At 46.5% G+C, this 21,616-nt stretch overlaps 1 protein-coding gene across 1 annotated transcript in view; it reads left to right on the forward strand.

The window, feature by feature from the left end:
- Pappa (pappalysin 1) overlaps positions 1-21,616 on the forward strand; it is a 226,571-nt gene that overhangs the window by 183,760 nt on the left and 21,195 nt on the right. The window contains exons 16-19 of the mRNA XM_048340520.1: positions 2,755-2,965; positions 3,556-3,727; positions 11,629-11,776; positions 15,526-15,635. Of these exons, the coding sequence (XP_048196477.1) occupies positions 2,755-2,965; positions 3,556-3,727; positions 11,629-11,776; positions 15,526-15,635 (641 nt within the window). The remainder of the gene's footprint in view (positions 1-2,754; positions 2,966-3,555; positions 3,728-11,628; positions 11,777-15,525; positions 15,636-21,616) is intronic.

Raw genomic sequence — 21,616 nt, forward strand, 5'->3', positions numbered from 1 at the left:
CTTGGCTGTGGTTGTCATTATTTTGCATCTTTTGTTTTTGTCTTCTTGTGCTTGTATCAGGGATTTGCATTATTGGTTGGCTTTCTTACTCACAACTGTCCCCCAAAGGCATGAACGAACCCACCAATGCCTAGCTCGCATTCTGTCATTTTTATCTTATGGCAGAAGAGCTACGAATCTCACTTGACAACTTGTGATATGCCTGCCTGCCTGACATAGAAACTGATATTCTGATAAGAATCCTAAAACTTTCTCCATATTTATCACCCCTGAGCAAGATCCCCTTCCCACTAAGCTTAAGCTATACCTGAGTGTCCCAAAGCTCTGACCCAAAAGCAATGCAGAATAGAAATGTGGAGTATCTGGCATTCTGGAAACCTCTTTGCTTCTTGGGAAGCCAAACGAATGGCCCTCCCATGTCGTTTATTCTTGTTATGTGAAAAGAGCCATAGCTGGCATTGGCCTGGTGCTTTGCTGGGGGATTTGGGAACACTAAATCTAACCAGGTCAATCACACTAACCAGGGAGGAGAGAGTAGAAAATGGATGGGGGTAGGAGGGGTGGAGGAGCAGACTTAAAAACTGTAAAACCTTCTCTCCCTTGCCTTCCTTCTCCTGTGTGATTTGTTCTTGTCACTTTAGAGAACACTGGATGACTTACATGTGTGTTGTTGTTTTTATAATTACGTTCTTCCCACTCCCATTAGATCATAAGCTCCAAGAGAGCAGGACTATTTTTAATTTGTTTTATTGAATTTGTTTTTTTTAATTTTTACAATTATTTTTAATTTTTTTATTTTTGCCAGTCCTGGGGCTTGAACTCAGGGCCTGAGCACTGCCCCTGGCTTCTTTTTTGCTCAAGGCTAGCACTCTACCACCTGAGCCACACTGCCACTTCTGGCTTTTTCTATATATGTGGTGCTGAGGAATCGAACCCAGGGCTTCATGTACGTGAGGCAAGCACTCTATCACTAGGCCATATCCCCACCCCCTAAAATTATTTTTTTTATTTTTTTATTTTTTTTTGGCCAGTCCTGGGCCTTGGACTCAGGGCCTGAGCACTGTCCCTGGCTTCTTCCCGCTCAAGGCTAGCACTCTGCCACTTGAGCCACAGCGCCGCTTCTGGCCGTTTTCTGTATATGTGGTGCTGGGGAATCGAACCTAGGGCCTCGTGTATCCGAGGCAGGCACTCTTGCCACTAGGCTATATCCCCAGCCCCCCTAAAATTATTTTTAACTAATTAATTTAGTTAGTTTGCTCCCCAACCAACAACAACAAAAGATAGCACTCAGGAAGCACTAAATAGATGCTTGTTACATGAATGAAAGCCCTAGACAACTCAGGCAATCCTTCCAGACCAGTTGAGAGGAAGAGAACAAGTCAATAAGCACATGAGGACACTAGTGGCACTTTTTTTCTTTTTTCGAAATGGAGCTTCCATATGAAGCTGACCTTAAGCTCTCCGTCCTTCCGCCTCAGTCTCCCAAGTGCTGGGATTCCAGGTGGGCAGCCCCATGCCTAGCTTTGGCACCACTCTAAGGACCAGTTGCATAAGTGTTATACATTTCATCTTCTCAACCCTGAAGGCAGGAGCAATGGTTTTCCTTTCTATAGATAGAAAGTTGAACTTGGACGACTGTCCCTCAATGAAAAACAGGACTCTACTCAGCATCTGTGTCCAGCTTCCCACTGAACATAAACGTTCTCTGTCATTAGACTATAAATTGTTTCTTTTCCTTTATTGTCAAAGTGAAGTACAGAGGGGTTACAGTTTCATATGTAAGGCTGTGAGTACATTGAACCTGGCTTTTTTTTTTCCTTTTTTTTTTTTGGTCTTTTACTATGGTCAAGAACTGGTTCAAGTCACTTCCTCTGAGATCCTCTTTCTAGATGAGAATTGTCTTGCTAAGCACACCCTTATGAGCTTGAATATCGCAAACACTTTGTACATAGTAACTGTTCAATAAATGTCAGTTTCCTCCCCCATCACTGCACTCCATCCACCTTCAAACCCAGAGCTTCCCACATACTTCCTGCCCTGGTGACCAACCCCATTCAGTAATAAACATAGAGGAGAGTTCCATGGAGAGACAGCAGTTCCAGGCCCTCTCACTGTCGTGGGGAGTTGGGGGCAGGCTGTGCCTTGATAATATATGAGCTGGCAGTGAAAAAGCACCACTCCTAGGTTTTACTTTGATTTGCAACCTCCCCTATCAGGCGAGCGTCCCAGTGGCCATCAGCACTCTGTCAGAGTTGGCACAGGCAGCCGGAAGTGCTGCTGCCTCTGTAGCTTTGGCAGAGCTTCCCTGAGCGCTGGGGCCTGGAACAGAAAATCAAGCCTCCCGATAGGAGGCATTGATGCTGCCTCTTCCAGGCAAGGGAGGGGGAGAAGGAGAAAACAAGGCCTAGGCTTGCATTGGGGTGGGGGGGCACGCCTGGACAGCAGTGGCAATTTAAGGTCACACAGCACACTGTTATGTGAATCTGGAATAGATTCTGGTAGGAGCCTAGGCTGGTATCTATCCAGAAAGCAAGTTCATTGTTCCTGGGCAAGGGTGCATACCTGGAAGGCAGGGGAGTGGATAGGAGGATGGTGAGGGAAGGTGGATCACATGGGAAGTTCAGAACCAGACGTGGAAAGGCTTGGATTTCAGTTCACTTAAACATGGAGGTAATTCACCCCCTTGACTGTGAGTGGAATGGGATGGAATGCCTTTGGGGAGTCAGGTTGGCTAAAATCCATTGTGCTTTCCAGGCAATAACAGCTTCCTGACCTGTATGGAAGATGGACTGTGGTCCTTTCCAGAGGCCCTGTGTGAGCTCATGTGCCTTGCTCCACCTCCAATCCCCAACGCAGATCTCCAGACTCCCAGGTGTCATGAGAACAAGCACAAGGTGGGCTCCTTCTGCAAGTACAAGTGCAAACCTGGATACCATGTGCCCAGCCCCTCCCGGAAGTCAAAGAAGTAAGTGGAGCTGGGAGCATTCTCATGGGCTCTGGGGTGGAGCTGAGAACTTTCTTTGGTTTAGTGCTAGCGGCAAGGCCCATTGCATATCCCATTCTGTTCTGCGCGGAGCCCACAAAAGGTTAGTTTTAGATCAAACCAAGTGAGCTTAGCTACAGGTCAGCTGTGTGCTCTCAGGTAAGTGTCTTCACTTTCTTACACTTCTCCAACATGAGTAAGACAAAGTTATCGCCTAAGGTTGTAGTGAAGAACCAGTGCCTTGAACATAGTGCCCCATGTGATTGCTGATGTGATTACTCATGTCACATGAGCACATTTGGAAGGAAAAGAGAGGATTATGGGGGTGTGGCTTGAGTTTCCTCTCACCCCGTATGTAACTGAGAAGAAGTCCCACATCCCCACCTACTTCTGCAGATGCAGTTGCATGAGCAACTTTCCTTATCCCCACATGTATTCCTCCCTCAATAGGATGTATAGAGAATCATGGATAAGAAAGAGAATATGAGGCTACCTGGCAGTATTTAGGGATGGTCATGAATCTAGCCATTTGGTCTCTGAGGCATCTTTTCCTCAATTTCTTTCTTGAAAAGGCGGGGTTTCAAGACTCAGTGTACCCAAGATGGCAGCTGGCAGGAGGGAGCTTGTGTTCCAGTTACCTGTGACCCACCCCCACCCAAATTCCATGGGCTCTACCAGTGCACTAATGGCTTCCAGTTCAACAGCGAGTGTAAGATCAAGTGTGAAGACAACGAAAGCTCCCAGGTAAACCCCGTGGGACTAGGGAGCAACAACACCTCCCATCTCCTCCCTCCTGCTTACTTAAGACCAGTCTCATGACCACTCTCTCCAGGATTTTGTCTGTACCGGCCCAGGTTGTAAAATAGCAATGCTATGACTGCATAAGTGAATCAAACTGGGTTCTAAATTTAGTGTAGTGATGCACAGCTTATGTGAAAGGTTCTTAAGTTTAATACCAGCATGGGCTACATGGTAAGACACTATTTCTTCACTCCCCCATATAAAAAAAATCAAGAAAGAATGAAATTGGACCCCAACTATAGCCTCTCCAAGTTTTGTTTTTCTCCCTGTAATATCATTTTATTTAATCAGAGACCATTAGCTTTGAACATATTTGAACACTGAAATCCATCAGCTATGTATGGTGTAGTTAGGCAAGGAAATTCTAGCATAGAAAAATGGATAGCTTAAGTGACTCTGATAGGAGTGAGTAGAACTTTTGCCACTTTGCTGGCAAAATGGGTCAGAATCCACATTGACTTTGAAGTAGATAAAGGAGGTCCTGTTCAGGTTAGAAGGGCAGATTAGAGAACATGGTAGAAGAAAAGGAGGATTCCTGGAGCTTGCAGCATTTGAATTTTATCACAAGCCACACATGACTGAGAAACAGCCTCGCTTTCCTGTCTGCCTTTGCTGAAGGAACTCTGAATGGGAATTTTCCCACATTCCTACACCCAACCTCTGCCTGTAGACATTCATGAAAGAGGAATAAAAGCCAAAAGAATCCCTAAGTCTACCCCCAACCCCATCATCTTCTTAGAACCCATCACTTAAAACCAATAACCCAAGCCCTATGGCTTATAAGGGCCCGGGGCATCTGCCAGCTGAGTCTGGAGTTCAATCTCCGTGCCCCAGTCAGGGGTTGATCGTCGATTAGCTTTCCATCTTCATTATTTAGTACATGCCTCCAAATACCACTGCTAAACCCTTACCCAGAACTCCTCTTTCTCAAATCTAAGTCATATTATTCATCCTATAAAACATCTCCTAAAAGTACCCCCTCTGTTCCCTCTGCCACTACACCACAACTCAGCGAAGTCCCTATCATCTCTGTCCTGGGCTACCACCCAGCCTCTTGATCATTTCTCTTCTAGTAATATTAATTCTCTTGCTACAAGCTCTTCACGAACAACAGCCTTCCATTTCCCCTAGGACAAAACCCAGGTCCACCCCACAGCATTCTACCTCCCTCCTTATGTCCTTCCTTCCAGTCCTCCTGCTTGCCCTCTACATTACAGCTCAAGTACACATTTCCTTGAGAAGCCTTCCTCATCATCTCTTCTACATCATCTCTTCCACTGCTTGGCTTAGTGCCCCACCAAAGGATCAGCCCAATCAATATTGGCCACAATCACATTGTCAGGGCATAGACAATCCATTCCTCATCCTCACACCAGCCTGGGAAGCCCTTCACTGTGTCTCTAGTCACCCTGTGTCTTCAGTGCTTCCAACAGTGCTAGGCACCTAGTAGGTCCTCCTCTAGGTCCTCAGGAAGTGCCTATTGTTAAGGGAATGAGAAAGGGCAGAAATGCACAATGAAGTCGATTTATTCACTTTCCAGAGAGGAAAACCAAGACTTAGAGATGTTGTTGCTTCCATGGGGTTAACACAGCTGGCATCAGCAGAGTCAGAGTTAGAGCCCAGGTGACTCTAACTGTAGTCCAGCGGGCACCCCTTGCAAGCCTTCACAGTGCACACTTGCAGGTGTCTGTGTACACTTATGGATGCTGGTATGCACTCCTGGGAGTCATTGCTATCCTTGAGTGGCTGGGAAGGAGCTTCAGTGCCAGAGAGGTGAAGGTATGGATTACCACCACGGCCTCTCGCAGGCTCCTCAACTTCCCTCTCACTCCCTTATGTAAAACTGTTGCTAACAGTTACCCAGACTGCTCAGCCAAATAACATTCTGGCTGTGGTCATGTTATCAAACTGAAACCCAGTCTGCCCCAGAGCCTGCCAAGTAACTTCCACAGCCAGTTTGTATTTAAAGGAGAGGAAAATGTAAATTTATCAGATGACTCGGCCGGGCGGTGCTGCTTGGCAGCTTGTAGAGAGAGAGAGGCTAGACTGGAAGAAGCAGGGAATGGCTTGTTAGCTCAGAGAAGGAGGAAGCACGTGCCAAATGGGCTCCTAACACAATTGACGTTTCTAGTTTGTACTGAAAATGAATTTCCTCTACCCTCAGACCAGAGGCCTGAGAGCCAAAGCTAGTATTCACCTCAGATCCCCTCTGGCTGCCTATAAACAGCACAAACTTACAGCCTGAGCATCTTAAATCCAACAACAGCCTGCATGGAGCAGAAAGTCTATGCTTTCCAAACAAGTTCCCAGATCTTGGCAGGAAAGGATGGGGCTGATTGTAGGGGAGATTCACAAACATCTCTCCTACCCTCTCCCTGCCACGAAAAGCAAATGAAGTTCTTTTCTTTTTAAAGCCCTTTACTTCATTCATTCTGTGGGAGCCAATCTAATAGTGGGTCTGGAGCCTGAGTTGGAATGACAACTTTACTACTCTCTACCTGGGGGACAGGATGTGTTACTTAACCTTTTAAACTTAATGTTCCTGTGTGTGAAATGGGGCTAGGGAAAAATAATATGCTACCTGTCTTTTTAAATTTTCTGTTTATTGGTGAAGATTCAGCAAGTTGATCATGAAAATAGACTATGGGTGTTGTTGAACTTGTGCAATGCACAGCCTATAGGACCAGACGTGGCAGCCCTAAAGAAGACATCAATAAAGTAGATTTTTTTTTTAAAAGACAAAATGGGTAGGTCTATGTAGAATTCCAGAAGACCTGAAAATAGAGGCAATGGATCGAAATTTGGCCTTCTGGCTCCTTCAGAAAGTTGGAGGACTGAGAATAGGCACTTAACTGGTTTAAAGTGAGGGTGTGGTTGGGGAGACCATCATGAGCTGTAGTGAAACCTGGACACTTGCTCAAAGAAACCTATAGACTAAATCTCCTCTCCAGGCCACCCAGTCCAGCCCTACCCCGGAGACCTTCCTGATAGAAAGGAATGCCCCACATCTGTACTATGCATGCAGTTACATGTGGCTTTAACAGAGCAACTAAATAGTAAATTCTACTGGTCCAAATTTAACTGTAAGCACCATCCTTAGCCTCATACCCTACTTATCTCCAGCATTTACAGTATTCTTGTCCCTCTAAACCAAGGCAGAGACCCCAACTAATAATGGCTTTCTTCCAGTGTTGTGTTGGGTTTGGTTTTTTTGGGGGGGGAGGGGAAGAGGGGGGAGAGTGGAGACAATTACTAAGCTAGTAGTGCAAACTCTCTTAATTGGAAAAGTCATGAAAAAGAAAGGATATCCCCATTTTATAGATGCAAAAGAAGGCCAGGAAGCTGAGTTCTTGCCCCTGGTGCCGAGTTAGTAGGTGGCATTCTGACTCTACAGCCCGCTTCCCCCCCCCCACCTCCCCCATCCCTAAACATCTCCAGAGTAGCCTAAAGGCAAAGGGCAGATGGGGAAAAGTGCGCATTGCCTGAAAACTTAATACAGTTCAGAGAGCAGTGACAGAGGATCACTGTAGAAGCTTTTCGGGTTAACAGGGGAGCAGCAGCTTTGGAATGGAGATAGGGTCTGCAGAAGATGCCTACAACAGGAGGGCCAGAGGAGCTAAGGGCTTTCTGGACTATATAGTATACCTGATGCGTTTCAGCCACTCGGCAGGAGCAGAGAAAAGAAGGATGAGAGAATCAGCACACCAGATCCTTGCATGGAGGGGTCATACAGGGTGGCCAGGAGAACCTGTCTGCCACGTGGAATGAGGAGCTGGGCCCTTGCCATTATGGACTCTGCCCTGGATGTACCGTAGCTCCCATGGGGTGGCAGGGGCAGTGTCTTATTTTAGAGTTGTTAAATATGGGCACACACACCCAGGGCTGCCTAGAGGATATCAGAGAAATCTCAGAGCCACACACTAATAGAGCCCAGCAGGACCTCAGACCACCCCCATTGCAACCCACTTACTTATTTTATAGATGGGAACCGCTGAAACCCAGAAAGGAGACTCACATATGACCAGCAGAACCAAGATTCCTTTCTATGCATTCGCTACTCATTCTCCCTCCCGAGGCTATCTATACGTGTTCCTGGAGGGAAACAGATGGTCAAGACAGATGATTGGCAGGAGCTACATCTCAGTGAGCCCCTCCTACTTTCCAGTCACTAGGCACAGTGCTCATATGAATGGCTTCATTTGAGCCCCATGACATCCACTTGGCTTGGATCTGAAGTTCCCTAGAGACTAGAGGCATCATGACCTTAGCTAATCACAGCACAGTATGGGGGAGTTAGGCTTTACATATTTCCTTCCACTCAGTTTTCAAACCTGTAACAAGGACATGATTTCCATTTTACTTGTTTGTTAAAATGGTTTCTAGGACACTGGGCATGCGGTTGTTTGTGATAATAAACCTTGTTAAATGCCTTTGGCTTTTTGTGGGCCATTTCGGCTAACATGGTAGGGAAGTTAAAAAAAAGTTCAATATGAGTTTGTTTTAGTGGTTGTTGTTTTTGTCTTCTTTTCTTTTTAGCAGACAGATACACAGGCACAGAGAGGCAAACTGTTTTGATGAAGGATATTCAGCCTTCTGACAGGAAATTTGACTTCAGCATGAAGAACTCTTGTCTTTTGGGAGCTGAACACGTCTATTGATGTAGTTCCCTGGGAGTGCCCACAGAAATGGTCCCAGAGCCTCCCAGATTGCGTGCTAAACAATGTCAGACCTTCTGTGCTCAAACTAGATCTGGCAAAGGCAAAGATCTCCTACATATCAGGTGGTTGGCAGGTGCTGTGGGTGCCAGGACCAAATCCCAAAGGAGGAGCTGGAAGCACTGGCGAAGGGGTGGGGTTGGGGAAGCAAGGGCAGTGTGCAGCAGAGCTGGGGGAGGGGCAGGAGTAATGTCACCATAGGTTCCCTTGTGGAAGCCCTGGAGAGCGAGCCTGCTTTGTTTAGAGGACTGGAGGTTTCTTAGCAGAAACATGCCATACTTTCTCAAAGTCAGATTTTGCAGTGTGAAGGGCTAGAGGAGCCAAACAGGAGGGAGATGTGTGGTGGAGCGGGGAGGAGAGAGAGGCAGAGACTGGAAACCATATTCTCCCACCTTCTGTGGTGTGTCCTCCTCCCCTTAGAGCTGCCTGAGCCGATTCCAGCTAGTTCTAATACATTCTCTGCTGCTAACTTAGCTCCCCAGCCAGCTCTGGCCCATGGAGTGCTGAGGTCTGCAGCCCTTCAGGGGCTGGAGGCCAAATGCATCATAGGCCCAGGCCAAGGCTTCAGGAAATTGGGGTCAATTTCCTACTCCTCTGAGGGCCCAGCAGAATCATGGGGCCTGGAGCCTGGGGCTCCAAGAGGGAGAGTCTGGGTTCACACAGACCATATAAAGCTGCATCAATTTGCTGTGAGCCTGTGTCAAGATGCGGAGAGTGACTCTGTGAGTTACCCCAGAGCTGAGTGTTCCGGGTGACCTCCTCTGGCCAGGAGACACTGCTCCCCCACCTCCTCCCCGCATTGTCACCCTTCTCCTGCTGGCCTGGAGGGGATGGAGAGAGGAGGCCCTGTTCTCCTCTCAATCCTGTCTCCTTGCAGCTGTTCTCTCAGCCAGGGCACTTCAGATTTTATTTAATTCCTCTTCACCACATATTTCCTCATGCATTTCTCCATTGATTTCCTCAACTATGCATTTGTTTACTTTCTTTAGGGAAAGAAAAGATCACTGCCTACCTATACTTATCATTTTTGAGTAAATAGCCAATTTTGAGTAAACAAAAATATCCATGGAGAGTTGAATAATGAATGGACCAATGGCCAGGCGTGATAGAAGGCACTGATGGGGATGAAGGGCATACCATCCAGGCTTCATAGAGAAGAGGGGGACAAGGCAGGGAAGAATCCAATGTATATCCTACAAATTTAAGAAGAGCAAGGGAAGGGTGAGGAGGGGAGGGATGGGTGAGAATGTGGAAAGGGGTGACATTGATCAAGATACGCTGTGTTCATAAACTGCTTTGTTCAATGGCAAGTCCCTTGTACAACTACTTAAAGATAATACAAAATGAATAAAAACAAAACTCCATTGACTAGTTGGGAAACAGTCGTCAAGACAGGTAGCTGCCATCTCCATGCCCCAGACATGGAGGCAGTGTGTTGTGCAAAACCTGGATGGAATTAGGTCAGCAACGGATGTGCCAGATCAGCTGTTTACTAAGGGCAGAGAAGGGAGGGCAGAGAAACAGAGGGGAAGAGCAAGCATAAAAGCAAGGCACATGATGCTTTAGAACTGCAGGAAGTTGAACCTAAACTTCAGTGCTAGTGTTGGTGCTGTGGCCAGCTAGGGAGCTTAGAGAACTAAGCACAAGTAAAGCTGGTGGGGGAGGGGGAGGGCTTGCAGGGCACACACAGGTGTCTGAAGAGAAGCTGAAGGTCATAAGAGCTACTATCTGGTGTTTTGTTCTGAGGGAGTGTGGTCTGACTCTCCAGCTTCACATTCGGTTTCTTGTCCTATTCAAAGGAAGGTGATGTGCAGCTTACTCTGAGATCTCTCCAATGATAGATCCCTACACTGAAAACATCCATGAATCTTCATTTCCTTTCAGTAGACACCACTGGCCTGAAGCTAGCCTAGAAAGCTCCATCATCCTTTGCTCTACCATCTGCTGCTTTCCCCCCTTGAGGCTGAGAACCCTAACCACACCTGCCTCTCCTGTACTCACTACATTGACCTGCATTTGTACATGCCCTTCTGTCTTCCAGGCATGTCCCTCCATTCTGCCTCTGCCTGTGAACCCTCTATTCCTGAAGATTCTCCTGTAAGTCACCTCCTCTGAGTGTGACCTTTCTGAATTGTGCCATGACAGTCAATCTTTCCCAGTACTCATAGCTCTAGGGCCATCTTGGCCTTTTCTCAGTGAGCAATCACACACATGACTGGCTGCTCCCAGGACTGCTTTCCCACCACTGGCTCATAGGATACATACTGGCCCTCTTTACCTTTGTGCTCTACAAATCTGGGCACACAGTGAACACTAAAGAAGAAATATTTTAATTCAAAGGCAGTTTTGAAATATCTATGTTGGAGTCTTGCAGGCTGGCAAGGGCTTGAAGAAGGCCCTGTGTCTTTAAGCTGCCTTGAGTACTACTTTGCAGACTAAGATAGAATGTGTCACTTGTCTCAAAGAATTGTGAGGGGGAAGATAGATAGAAATATCCCCACAGCAGCCTCTTGGGGTCATTATGACTGGAAGTAAAGGAAAGGGCAGGGAAGAAAGAAGCCCTTGGAAGACAAAGTTTCACACTTGAGCATGTCAGGCAGAATCATGACCTATGATGTTTCCTCATGAGCTATGAGGAAACAAGCTTTGGTGTGTACATATCTCCTTAGGAGCAGCTTCAGGACACATGTGCTTGCCATCTGGGTATGTACAGGACTGGACAGGCTCCTACTATCTCAAACAACAACAGCAATAACAAACAACACAAATCAAGCTGTGATGGCTCTGATTGAAATTCCTGAAAGACGTTTAAACTAAGAATTAGGGAAACTGGGAGTTACATTGTGTGGAAATCCTGGAGCAAATTTCTTCCTGCTCTAAGTCCTCTTCAGTTTCTTCTGTAGAGATACAAAAATAAAATAAAATACCCCTCGTTCAAGATGACTGAGTTTCAGACATTGTCAACTCATTATTTTGGAATAATACCAGAGCTATGGAGAGATGAGAAATTGTTTACACTTTTATTCTGAGACACAGGTGGGTCTTGTTGGCAGCTGGGATCTGTCTTGGACCTGTGTGTCTCTCATGTTGGGTCTGTCTTGGTTCTGACTGTGTGTCTGTCATGTTCAGGGACAAGGAAGCAACACCATTCACTGTCGGAAAGATGGCACCTGGAATGGCTCCTTCTTTGTCTGCCCGGAGATGCAAGGCCAATGCTCAGCCCCAAACAAGCTCAACAGCAACCTCAAGCTACAGTGCCCTGATGGATATGCCATAGGTATGACAGGCCCATGAGGGAATGGGAAACAGTGGGAAGGGGACGTCCATTCGGGAAAGTGAGTAGGCCACATGAGACCCTTGCCCAGGTGGGAGGGAGACAGAGAAGGAGACTGGGACCAACTCTGTTCTGTGGGGATGAGAGGGGAGTGGAGAGGTGCATGGGGCGGGCAGTGGTTCAAGGAAGGGATGTTGGTGAGGGCATGGTGGGAAAATATGGACAGTTTCCTACAGAAAAGCTGCTGGTTACCAAGTGGGACACAGAAGGCTTCCAGAAGGGGTTTGAGAGAAGTTGTCAGGCAAGAAATAGTGAGAGAGGTGGAGAAAGAAAGAGAGACTGAGAGAGAGGGAAAGAGAAGAGGGAAGGAGGGAGAGGGAGACAATGAGGGAGCATGAGAAGAGGAGAAAAAAAGGAGGAGGAGAAGAGAAGAAGAGAGAAAAGGAGGGGAAAGGAGGAGAGGAGAGGAGACACATTACTTGCACCTATCACATTTAGGGAGCTGATCAGGATCCAGGGTACCTGCTTCTACTGGGAACCAGAGAGTTTGCATCATACCATGCATCTATGGGTACTTGTCACACCTTGTATCCAGCACAAAAAGGCATCATTTCTTCTCTTTTCAATAACCTTTAATAGATAAGACAACTGAATCCTGAAAGGGCAAAGGAACTTGCCCCAAGTCCCGAGACTTATCCTACTCAAGAACCTGGCTTCTTTCCCTGGCATTTCAGCTGCCTCCAGAGGAGAGAAAATAGCATTTTCAGAATTCTCTGTTATGATAGCCAGATCAAGAAGTGCTCAGAGTGAGGGGGGTAGGGCAGCAAGCTGGGGCCCAATGCCAGGGATTTGCTTGGTCGAAACCAGGTATTGAGACAAGATGCACTCATCACCAGCTCCACAGTTTTCCGGGGATACTCAAAGCCCATGAAATCTGACCCTTATTGAAGGGCAGAGATGTTGACCTCTTGAGCTGATTCCCTAATTGATCATGATGAAGAGCCCAGGGAATTGAATGTCCTCTCTCATGCTCAGCATGATTTATGGGGCAATCTCGAGTGCTGTCTGGCACAAAAGGTTATCTGAGCATGCATGGAGCCACATCCTCTTTACTCAGCACACCCAGTGTCGTTACTGTGTGTCCAAGAGGAAAGGCCTGTAATGAGAGAGAGCAGAGGTGCCTGGAGACTTAGCACCAGTGCTTCAAGATGGACCCACCGAAGCTCAGGGAGCAGAAGTCTTTCCTGGAAAAGTGGAACAGGAAGCCACCGTGTTCCCTTTAGGGCAGGGCATGTGTTCGTGGCCAGGGTAAGACTATCAAAGCACTTGGTTATTCTAACTGACCATTTAGAGAGTGAACTGTATGATTTTATAAAGCCACTAATGCAGGGGACCCTCCCTCCTTGCCCAGGAGAATTCTGGAAAGAAGAGATCCCCCTGTAACTGGGCCTGAGAGCACTGGCATTCTAGAAAGCTTGTGGTGTTGCCATGGTGAGCAACACGGGCTACTCCATCCCAAAGCCAAAACACTTTCCTCTGCATCGTTCGTCCTGGGGTGTGCATGAAGGGTGTGTTATGGGGCATGCTTTTACCCACTGAAAACTGTATGATGTTGGAACCTCATGAACTTCCTGTCCCTAATGCCATGTTTCCAAGCAAGGGTATCTGGACTCCTGTCCCATGAATACGATAATCCAGGATGAGAGGGAGGGAGGGAGGGAGAGAGGGAGGGAGGGAGGGGGACAGAGAGAATAAAGGAGGAAAAACAAGTAACCCTCTCCCACTCCTCCTCCAACTCTAAATATCCTTCCTCAGTCTTTCCCTGAGGGGAGCCCCCTTTACCAAGAAGAGGGGTTCAATCAGAGGCCTTGTAAGCAAGCAAAGTACATGACAGGCTAAGGGTCTGGAGGCCTCCAGGCAGCCTCTTGTGGAGGTCATGAAGCCCTCAGAAAGTCCCTGCTTCTGCTGCCACTCAGCCACCATCCTCCCTTTCTTTCAGGAAGTGGGGGGAGGGGGAGCTGGTGAGATCACTGCTCTGTAGTGCTGCCGATAATGGCTCATATATCACAACACAGCAGCCTTGGTCCTGAGACCTTAGAACCAGGCCTGGGGGAGGAGATCAGAGGAGGATGAAGAACAGCAGGGCTCACCTAGGACAGCTATGTCACCCGTTTCCACCATATTTTCTCCTCTGTCACCATGTTTCCTCCTCCTCCCACATCTCTTAGAATAAGGCAACCTTTATCACTTAGAAGATACATCTATTTTTTTTTTCATTCTCTCCAAAATAATTTTATCCTCGTCACTTACAGCCTCGTCTCTTTTTTGCTCCCTAAAAATTGTGGAACTGGCCCTGCTATGAAGCAATTGGAATGACTCTGTCTTATCCTCATCCATTCACGCACATAACTGCATTGTCTCACTCATTTAATAACATTTACCTATTGAGGGCCTACATCTGCCACACATAACTCCAGGTTCTCGGCACAGAATGGGGAGCAGGGACAGTGCTGGCCCTGTGGAGTTCCGAATAGAAATGTCCGAATATGACAGATACTATGATGGCTTCCTATGAAGGACTGGGCAGGTCCAGAAACCTGCGGGTATTCCCTGAACAAGTGATGCTTGGAGGGAAATTGAGGGTCATTAATAATGGGCTACAGGAAGAGTCTGGAATGCACAGGCAATTCTACAGGGGCTAAAATGTAGTGGAGGGAAAAGTATGGAATGAAGAAGTGGTGTTGCATGCATGTACTCCTTGCACATTCTGTAATCATCACTGGACTCTTTCAGGGTGTCAGGCCATTGGACAGACACAGAGAGAAGTCACTTATACTCCTGTCCTCCAAGGGCAACACTAACTGTGGAGAGGAGGCACAGTGGGGAATGTCCACTGGAAAGAGACTCATCAGTGCTCTTAGAGAAGTAGAGCCAATGCAGAAGGCATTCAGAGACGGAGTAAGCAGTTAGCTGCAGACACAAGGCAGATGTTGAAGCGCTTGGTCTGTTCCTTGAAGGACTGATAGGATCTGGTCATGGGAAGGTGGATGGACCTGAGGTGAAGGGGAATTTCTGTTGGAGATGGGAAAGAGTAGGGCTCATGGAAAGCCAAACATAGCTCAGTTCCATTGCACCAGTCAAACCATGACATGGTGAGTGGGAAGGAGATTGGTCAGACCATGGAGGCACTGTAGGTGAGGACAAAGGCAGGTTGACTTGGTCCTGAATGGGGGTGGTGGTGGGGGCACTGGAAAAGTTTCTGAGAGGAGAAACATGATCAAACTAAGGCTCAGAGCCAATGACTATGACACTGGCTGTCACCTGCACTAGAGACAAGTGAATGGAATCAGGAAGACTATAGTAGGCCCGCCAAGAGAGCACTAAGGCTGGAACACCTAAGTTTGAGTTCACTGTCACCAGCTAACAGCAGGATCCACTTTGAGGAAGGACAACTTGTGAACAAGGGGAGCTCAGCCACTATCTTTTTATTTTAATCAGTCGTGGGGCTTGAACTCAGGGCCTAGGTGTTCTCCATGATCTCTTTTGCTCAAGGCTGGTGCTCTACCACTGTGACCCACAGTGCCACTTCCGGTTTTCCAGTTTTGATTGGAGATAAGAGTCTCACAGACTTTCCTACCTGGGTTGGCTTTGAACCTCTATCCTCGATCCCAGCCTCCTGAGTAGCTAGGATTACAGCTGTGAGCCAACAGTGCCCAGCTTGAGCCACCATCTTGTACTATGCTTCTTCTCAGGGGCAGAGTGTACCACCTCGTGCCTGGACCACAACAGCGAGTCCATCATCTTGCCGGTGAACATAACTGTGCGTGACATCCCCCACTGGATGAACCCTACACGGGTGGAGGTGAGTGACCAGGGCTACCGACCTGATGGGGTGGGCAGGCGGGGCTCCTCTGTATGTCTTTCCATTAGCCTTTCTGCCTGGGGTGCTGGGAGCAGCTATGATCTGCCCACGTGTTGCAGATTGAGCTCTGGAGAGCTGGGCAGAACCCGATACCGGGTGTATAAAGTTTCTCAGATGAGCTGAGGGCATGGCTTGGAGGGCTTATTCAGCAATTTGGACATGTGGACTTGGCAGGACTCCTCTGTCACTCTATTTCCCTTCTTCCCTGCTCCATTTCCTCTTTCTCTTCTACTGCTGTCTTTTTCCTTTCTCCTTGTCTCTCCAACCTCATTTCCTTTTATCCTGTGTTCTGCTAGTCCACTCTCTCTTTCTCCCCTTACTCCGCTCCCCAATTAACCTTGTTTGGCTTTCGTTGCCACCAACCTTCTCTGTTTTCCTACTCATCCACAGTTTCCCACCTCCTGCTTCCCTAACTTCAGGCGCCTTCAGCGCAAGGTGCCTTTCCTCATTCCTAGTTCTAAAACTCCACACAGTACTCACAGGAGCAGACAGCATCAGTGCTGGTCTCTCAAGGCAGCTAGAAACCTTTAGTTTGTACGTGGAGAGGAACTGAGCAGCGCAGAGGGAGGGAAGGCCAGGGTGATGTGTGAGGCCCGCTGGACCTACCAGGCTGGACTTGTGATTGGCAGTTCACTCCACCTCCCTTGACCCCCTCACCTCCCACACACCCCACGTTAGATGAGTGTCACTCACTCACAGAGCTTCATCTAAGAAACCGCCAGGTTATTCCAGTACCAAGGCTCTTGTTGGCCAGGTCCAGCTCTCACCTGAGGCTTCTTATACTCCTTAAGTGAATTCTCACCCACCCCCTTCTCTTCACAAGCCCTGGGGCACTAAAGAGTTCAGTTATAATTCACTGTGAAATAAATCCAGGGATTTGAAAGGCTGCAAGCTGCCCACCCCCACAGTCACCCACCCGCTGCCTGTCCCTTCCCAACCCCCACCCAGTTCCCTAGTCTGCCTGCCTTTATTGATGCCAGTCTACTGAGAGAAAGCCATAACGAGGTTCAGACCTCCACAGTCTCTGGAGGCCTCATTATCCAGGAGGAAAGAAAAAAATGAAGAAAAAGGGAGGAGGGCGAAGGGCATAGATTGATGGTTTCCAGGAATAAGGCCGTAGAGCCAGGAAGAGCTGCAAAGTAGAGCTGCTGGTGTAAGGCACTCCCAGGCCTCTGGAGCCCCAGGACAGCTACCCTGCCTTCTCAAGGACCTTCCTGGTCCAGAGGGAGGACAATGGCCAGGGGATGGCTCAGTTCCAAAGCTGGCTACCTTTGCCCTAAGGCAACACTTAAGGGATGCTTACTGTGAGCTGGGAACTCCAATCCACTGCTCACACACGCGCACACAGACACATGCATGCACACACATCTTAGCCACTTGCATAAGACAGTTGGAAAGAGACCTCACTCAGCCTAACCCAATCCGCCCTACTGAAAGACCTACAAAATATAGAACAACAACAAAGACCTTATACAGATGGCTTGCAAGGATGTGCTCCAAAATTTTAAGCAACTGCCATTACACACACACACACACACACACACACACACACACACCTCTGATTTGTGGCATCTTCCATTTCCATGGTGTAACTATGCTAATAGGTAAGGTTTCTAGAATATTCATCACTGAATACAAAGGTGGAAAGGCAACAATACTGAAGGGCCTTTCCAGTCCATGTAGACTAGCTGCAACCCACCATTGATACTTACCCATGATAGACTCTGTTTTAAGACTTTCCACATAGCTACAGGTATGAGATCTGGGTGGATGAGCGAATACCTACATGAGGTCATGATCATGAATCATGATTGTCGCATCAGAACAGTGAGCCCGTGTGAGAAAGACTACAGTCATCTTATTTACCTCCTTCTGCCCAGCACACAGTAAGTAAGCTATTCAGGAAATAGCAATGATTGCCAGGGCAAATGGCCAAGATTCTAATCCAAAGCCTTGGGCCTTCTTACTGTGTGTTCCGGGGCAAATAGGATTGCTTCCCTAGGACAGCTTGCTCATTTACGAAAGGAGAGCCCGGCCTATGTTAGGTGTCACACTCACACAGGCATTCTGGGTAGGAATATTATCCTATATATTAAATACCTGGACATCTTATCATTGCTTATAGTCATAATGTTTATTATAAGCACATCAGAAAGACAGAAAAACTGACAGAAAGAGATAATACCCTCATAGACCCATATCCAATTTTAACAAAACTACAGAGTAACTTCTTTTGCTTTCCTGGAATATTACTTACATGCTAATGTTCAGCATGAAGCTTGATAAATGCACACTTCATACATACATACCTATGTACTTATGAACATATTACCACATCAGAATATGGACCCTTCTGCCTCACAGGGAATCTTCCGCTTCCACTACCAGGCCACATTTCTATCACCGAGGTAACAAGTGTTTTGGTATCTATCTCTATAGATTCCTTTTGTTTATTCTTAGATTCCTGTAACTGAAATCAGTGCACATGTCTTACTCGCCTCTTTCATAAGCATATTTTCAACTTACACAAAGAAAAACTATATCCCTTCTTCACTTGTTTTTCCCTAGGCTAGCCCACTCTCAATTCCCCTCCTCACACAAATATTTTTGAAAGAAATAAAAATTATCCCCCCCCCAAATCCCTCTTTATCTTTTGGAACAAAGGAAGGAGATACAAATTAAGGATGGGTAGGAATGTTCTTCAGGACTTGGTACTTGAGAGACCTCCGAGATTGGTAGATATAGTGGCAAAGTATGAAAAACATCTTATTTTCTTTCTTTCTTTTCTTTTCTTTTCTTTTTTCTTTTTTTTTTTTTTGACTATTCCCAACAGCAGGCAAACAGCTCTAGCCAAGGGCAGCAATGTGGAAATGTGGGCCTAGTGTGACCATGTTTTCTTTTTCTTTTTTTTTTTTCTTGAACACAATAAATCTGGAGTTTTTCAAATTTGAAGTCTCTTTCTTTGCTTTTAATATTGGCAAACTAATGTTGACCTTTTCTAGCACATGTATGTGCCAAAGCAAACATTTCTGCAGATTGTATGGCCTGGGAGCTTGCTGGCTTGCAACCTTTCAATGAGATGGGCTTGAATCTTTCTGTGGGATCTCGCTTGGATCACTTGTAACTAGGAGAAGGAACAATCCTCTAGCAGCTGCTGAGCAAAGCCTCCTGTCTGCTCCTGTGGTGCCTCTAGCTCAGGGAGATCAAGAGAGCCATAACACAAGATGAAGCCTCCATCCTCAGAAGCATATACTTTCTAGGTAGTTGAGCCTTTGGTTTTACAATAGCTTCTGAATTTAAAAAAAGGAAAGAAGAAGAAAGAAAAAAAGAGAAAGGTGGAGATGAAAGAAGAGGGAGAGGAGGAAAAGTAGGGCGAGGGAAGGGAGGAGGAGAGAAGAGGAGAAGGAAATAGAAAGGAGTTGAGTACAGGAAAGGGACATGACCATTGACAGATTATGAAATGATATGACCTGTTTGCTTGGACACTTCCTTGTCTTCCTCCTCAGTGGGTCTCAGTCAAACACTAAGGAGGTAAATACTTTCACCCCATTGTAGATGGAGCTGTGGCCCAGAGATGCCATCCCTGTCCAACATAACTGATGTGATTGCATTAGCCCTGTGAAGTCCATGACTATTCTACATATTGAAAAGTAAACCATTACAGCACATATAGACAGAGATTGCGGAAATCTTTCCTTGCAAAGGAAGATAGCATTGTGGGAAACCTTGCTAAGACTCTAAAGACACAGGTACTAGTAAGTCCTGGCTGTCTGATGCACAGATGGAGATATTAAATGCTCTGGAGAGGATGCTGTAGATGATGAAATGCAGAATCTACCGCTTGCTCATTTACTTGTGATGGACTGTGTGTTCGTTCTGTCACATACTCAACACACATCGATTATGTGCCTCTAGTTGGCAAGAATTGTTTAAATATTGGGAATACATGTGGATGCTCAGAAACTGAAAACAAGAGGCAAAAAGAATAATGCAAATTGATAAGATTTACTCCTGGCTATCTTCTCCACTGTGTATCTTTGGGACACTCTTCCCCTTTCTTCCATGTGCCTCAGAACCTGTCCATTGTTCCAAACCTTGGCCTTCCCATTGATCCAAAGAGAAATCTCTCAATTCTTACATTTCAGAGGCTAAGAGAGTTTGAAGGAGATTATAGGGTTCCAAGCACAGAACTTGAGGTAGATTTAATTGTTGTCATTGCCTATGTACATGATCTGGGGCAGATTGTTTATCTTCTCAGTGCCTCAGAGAAGGACCAAGAGTAATACCTACCTAATAGTTATGGTAAGAAGTCATTGAGATGATAGCTTTGAGCACAGAGCATGGAGTATGGGTAGTCATACTCCATACTCCATACTTTGTGCAATGATGGTTTGGGTGCTGGATGATGGTTTGGGTGTTGATGGAGGTGATGATGGCAGTGTTCCTAATTTGTTGATGGTGTTGGTAGGGCTCTGGTGATAGAGGTGAAAGAGGAGGAAGAAGGTGATAGTAGCAATGAGGTAGTCTTGGGGTGGTGGGTTGTTGTTGTTGTTGTTGTTGCTGCTGCTGCTGCTGGCAGTAATGCTGATAATGTTACTGTGGTAACAATTACAGCCATGAAGAAAAGACACTCCATTCTTCCTCCCTGCCAAGGCGGGAGATGAAAGCTGTCTTACAAAACCTGGCCTGAAAGGCTCTGGTTGGACTAACTATCCCTGGCATTAGAAGGAGTAAGACTGATAGTTGAGGGGCCCCATCTGGGATCTTGGAACTTGTGGTATAAACAGCCTACCCTTTTCCTCCGTTTCCATCATCTGTCCCCTTTCCCAATTCCCCTAGCACACAGAGGGGCCCTGTAGTGAGACAGGTGGGGTGTGCAGCCCTGAGTAATAGTGGAAAATCCAGAAGCCTTGGAAAGATGAATAGACTCATGCAGATAGCATAAAAGTCCTTTTTCTGGACTCACGTCAGTTAAACCTCAACCGCACCTAAACACTCCTACAGACGTAGTAAGTTAGCTCTGGCCAGTAGACCCTGAGCCTGCTGGTTTCTACATCTTAAATTTTTTTCTAAATTTCCCTCAACAGCATTGATTTGGGGCTAGGAATAAACCTCAGACTCACAAAAACAAATTGGGCTTAAATCTATTGGTGAATGAAAGCAGGTGAGCTATTCCCTCTGGCCCCATGTTTAGAAATAATGGGGAGGAAGCACATGAAAACTGCTCACATGCCTTCATATGTGTTTCTTCCCTGTGTTCCCTACATGACCCTAGAGCAGGCAGAGATGTCTGTCTAAAACCCAGGACCTGCCCTTAAGAAGATGAAGGAAGTAGTCCGAGAAACAACCTGCATATCCATTTATCCCAGGGCTTTGTCACAAGAAACCTGTGAAATATCACAGGCACCCATTTCACAGTCAAGAGAATGAAATCTCTTAGTGCAATTTGACAAAGCAATTTTTAAGTAAGAATTGCAACTGTTCTACTTCAAATCTTACGGCTGGTTGATCATGGTGGTTCAGCACCCATGAGATGAGATAGGACCATTGCCAGTTTGAAGCCAACCTGAGATACACAATGAGACCACACACATATATATATATATATATATATATATATATATATACATCCTGTGGCTTTGCCCATATATGATAGTGTATCAAAAGAAGGTAGCCAGTATTAATAAAGGCAGTAGGGAGCTAGATGCTAGACGTTACACTGTGACAGAGATTGGGATATTGTCAGGTTAGGCCCCTTGTCCTAAGATCGTAGTTAATCCAGTCAACACGAAGCTCACCCTCTGAACAAGATGCCATGTTTGGCATTGCAGATACTCTTCTGGTGCTCTGAAAGAGAGGAAGACGAGTGGGGAAAGTACTGTTCATTGGGAAAAAAATCATCATTACTTTGAGATGGATCA

The sequence above is a fragment of the Perognathus longimembris genome, chromosome 1 (assembly GCF_023159225.1).
Source record: "Perognathus longimembris pacificus isolate PPM17 chromosome 1, ASM2315922v1, whole genome shotgun sequence".
Lineage (NCBI taxonomy): Eukaryota > Metazoa > Chordata > Mammalia > Rodentia > Heteromyidae > Perognathus > Perognathus longimembris.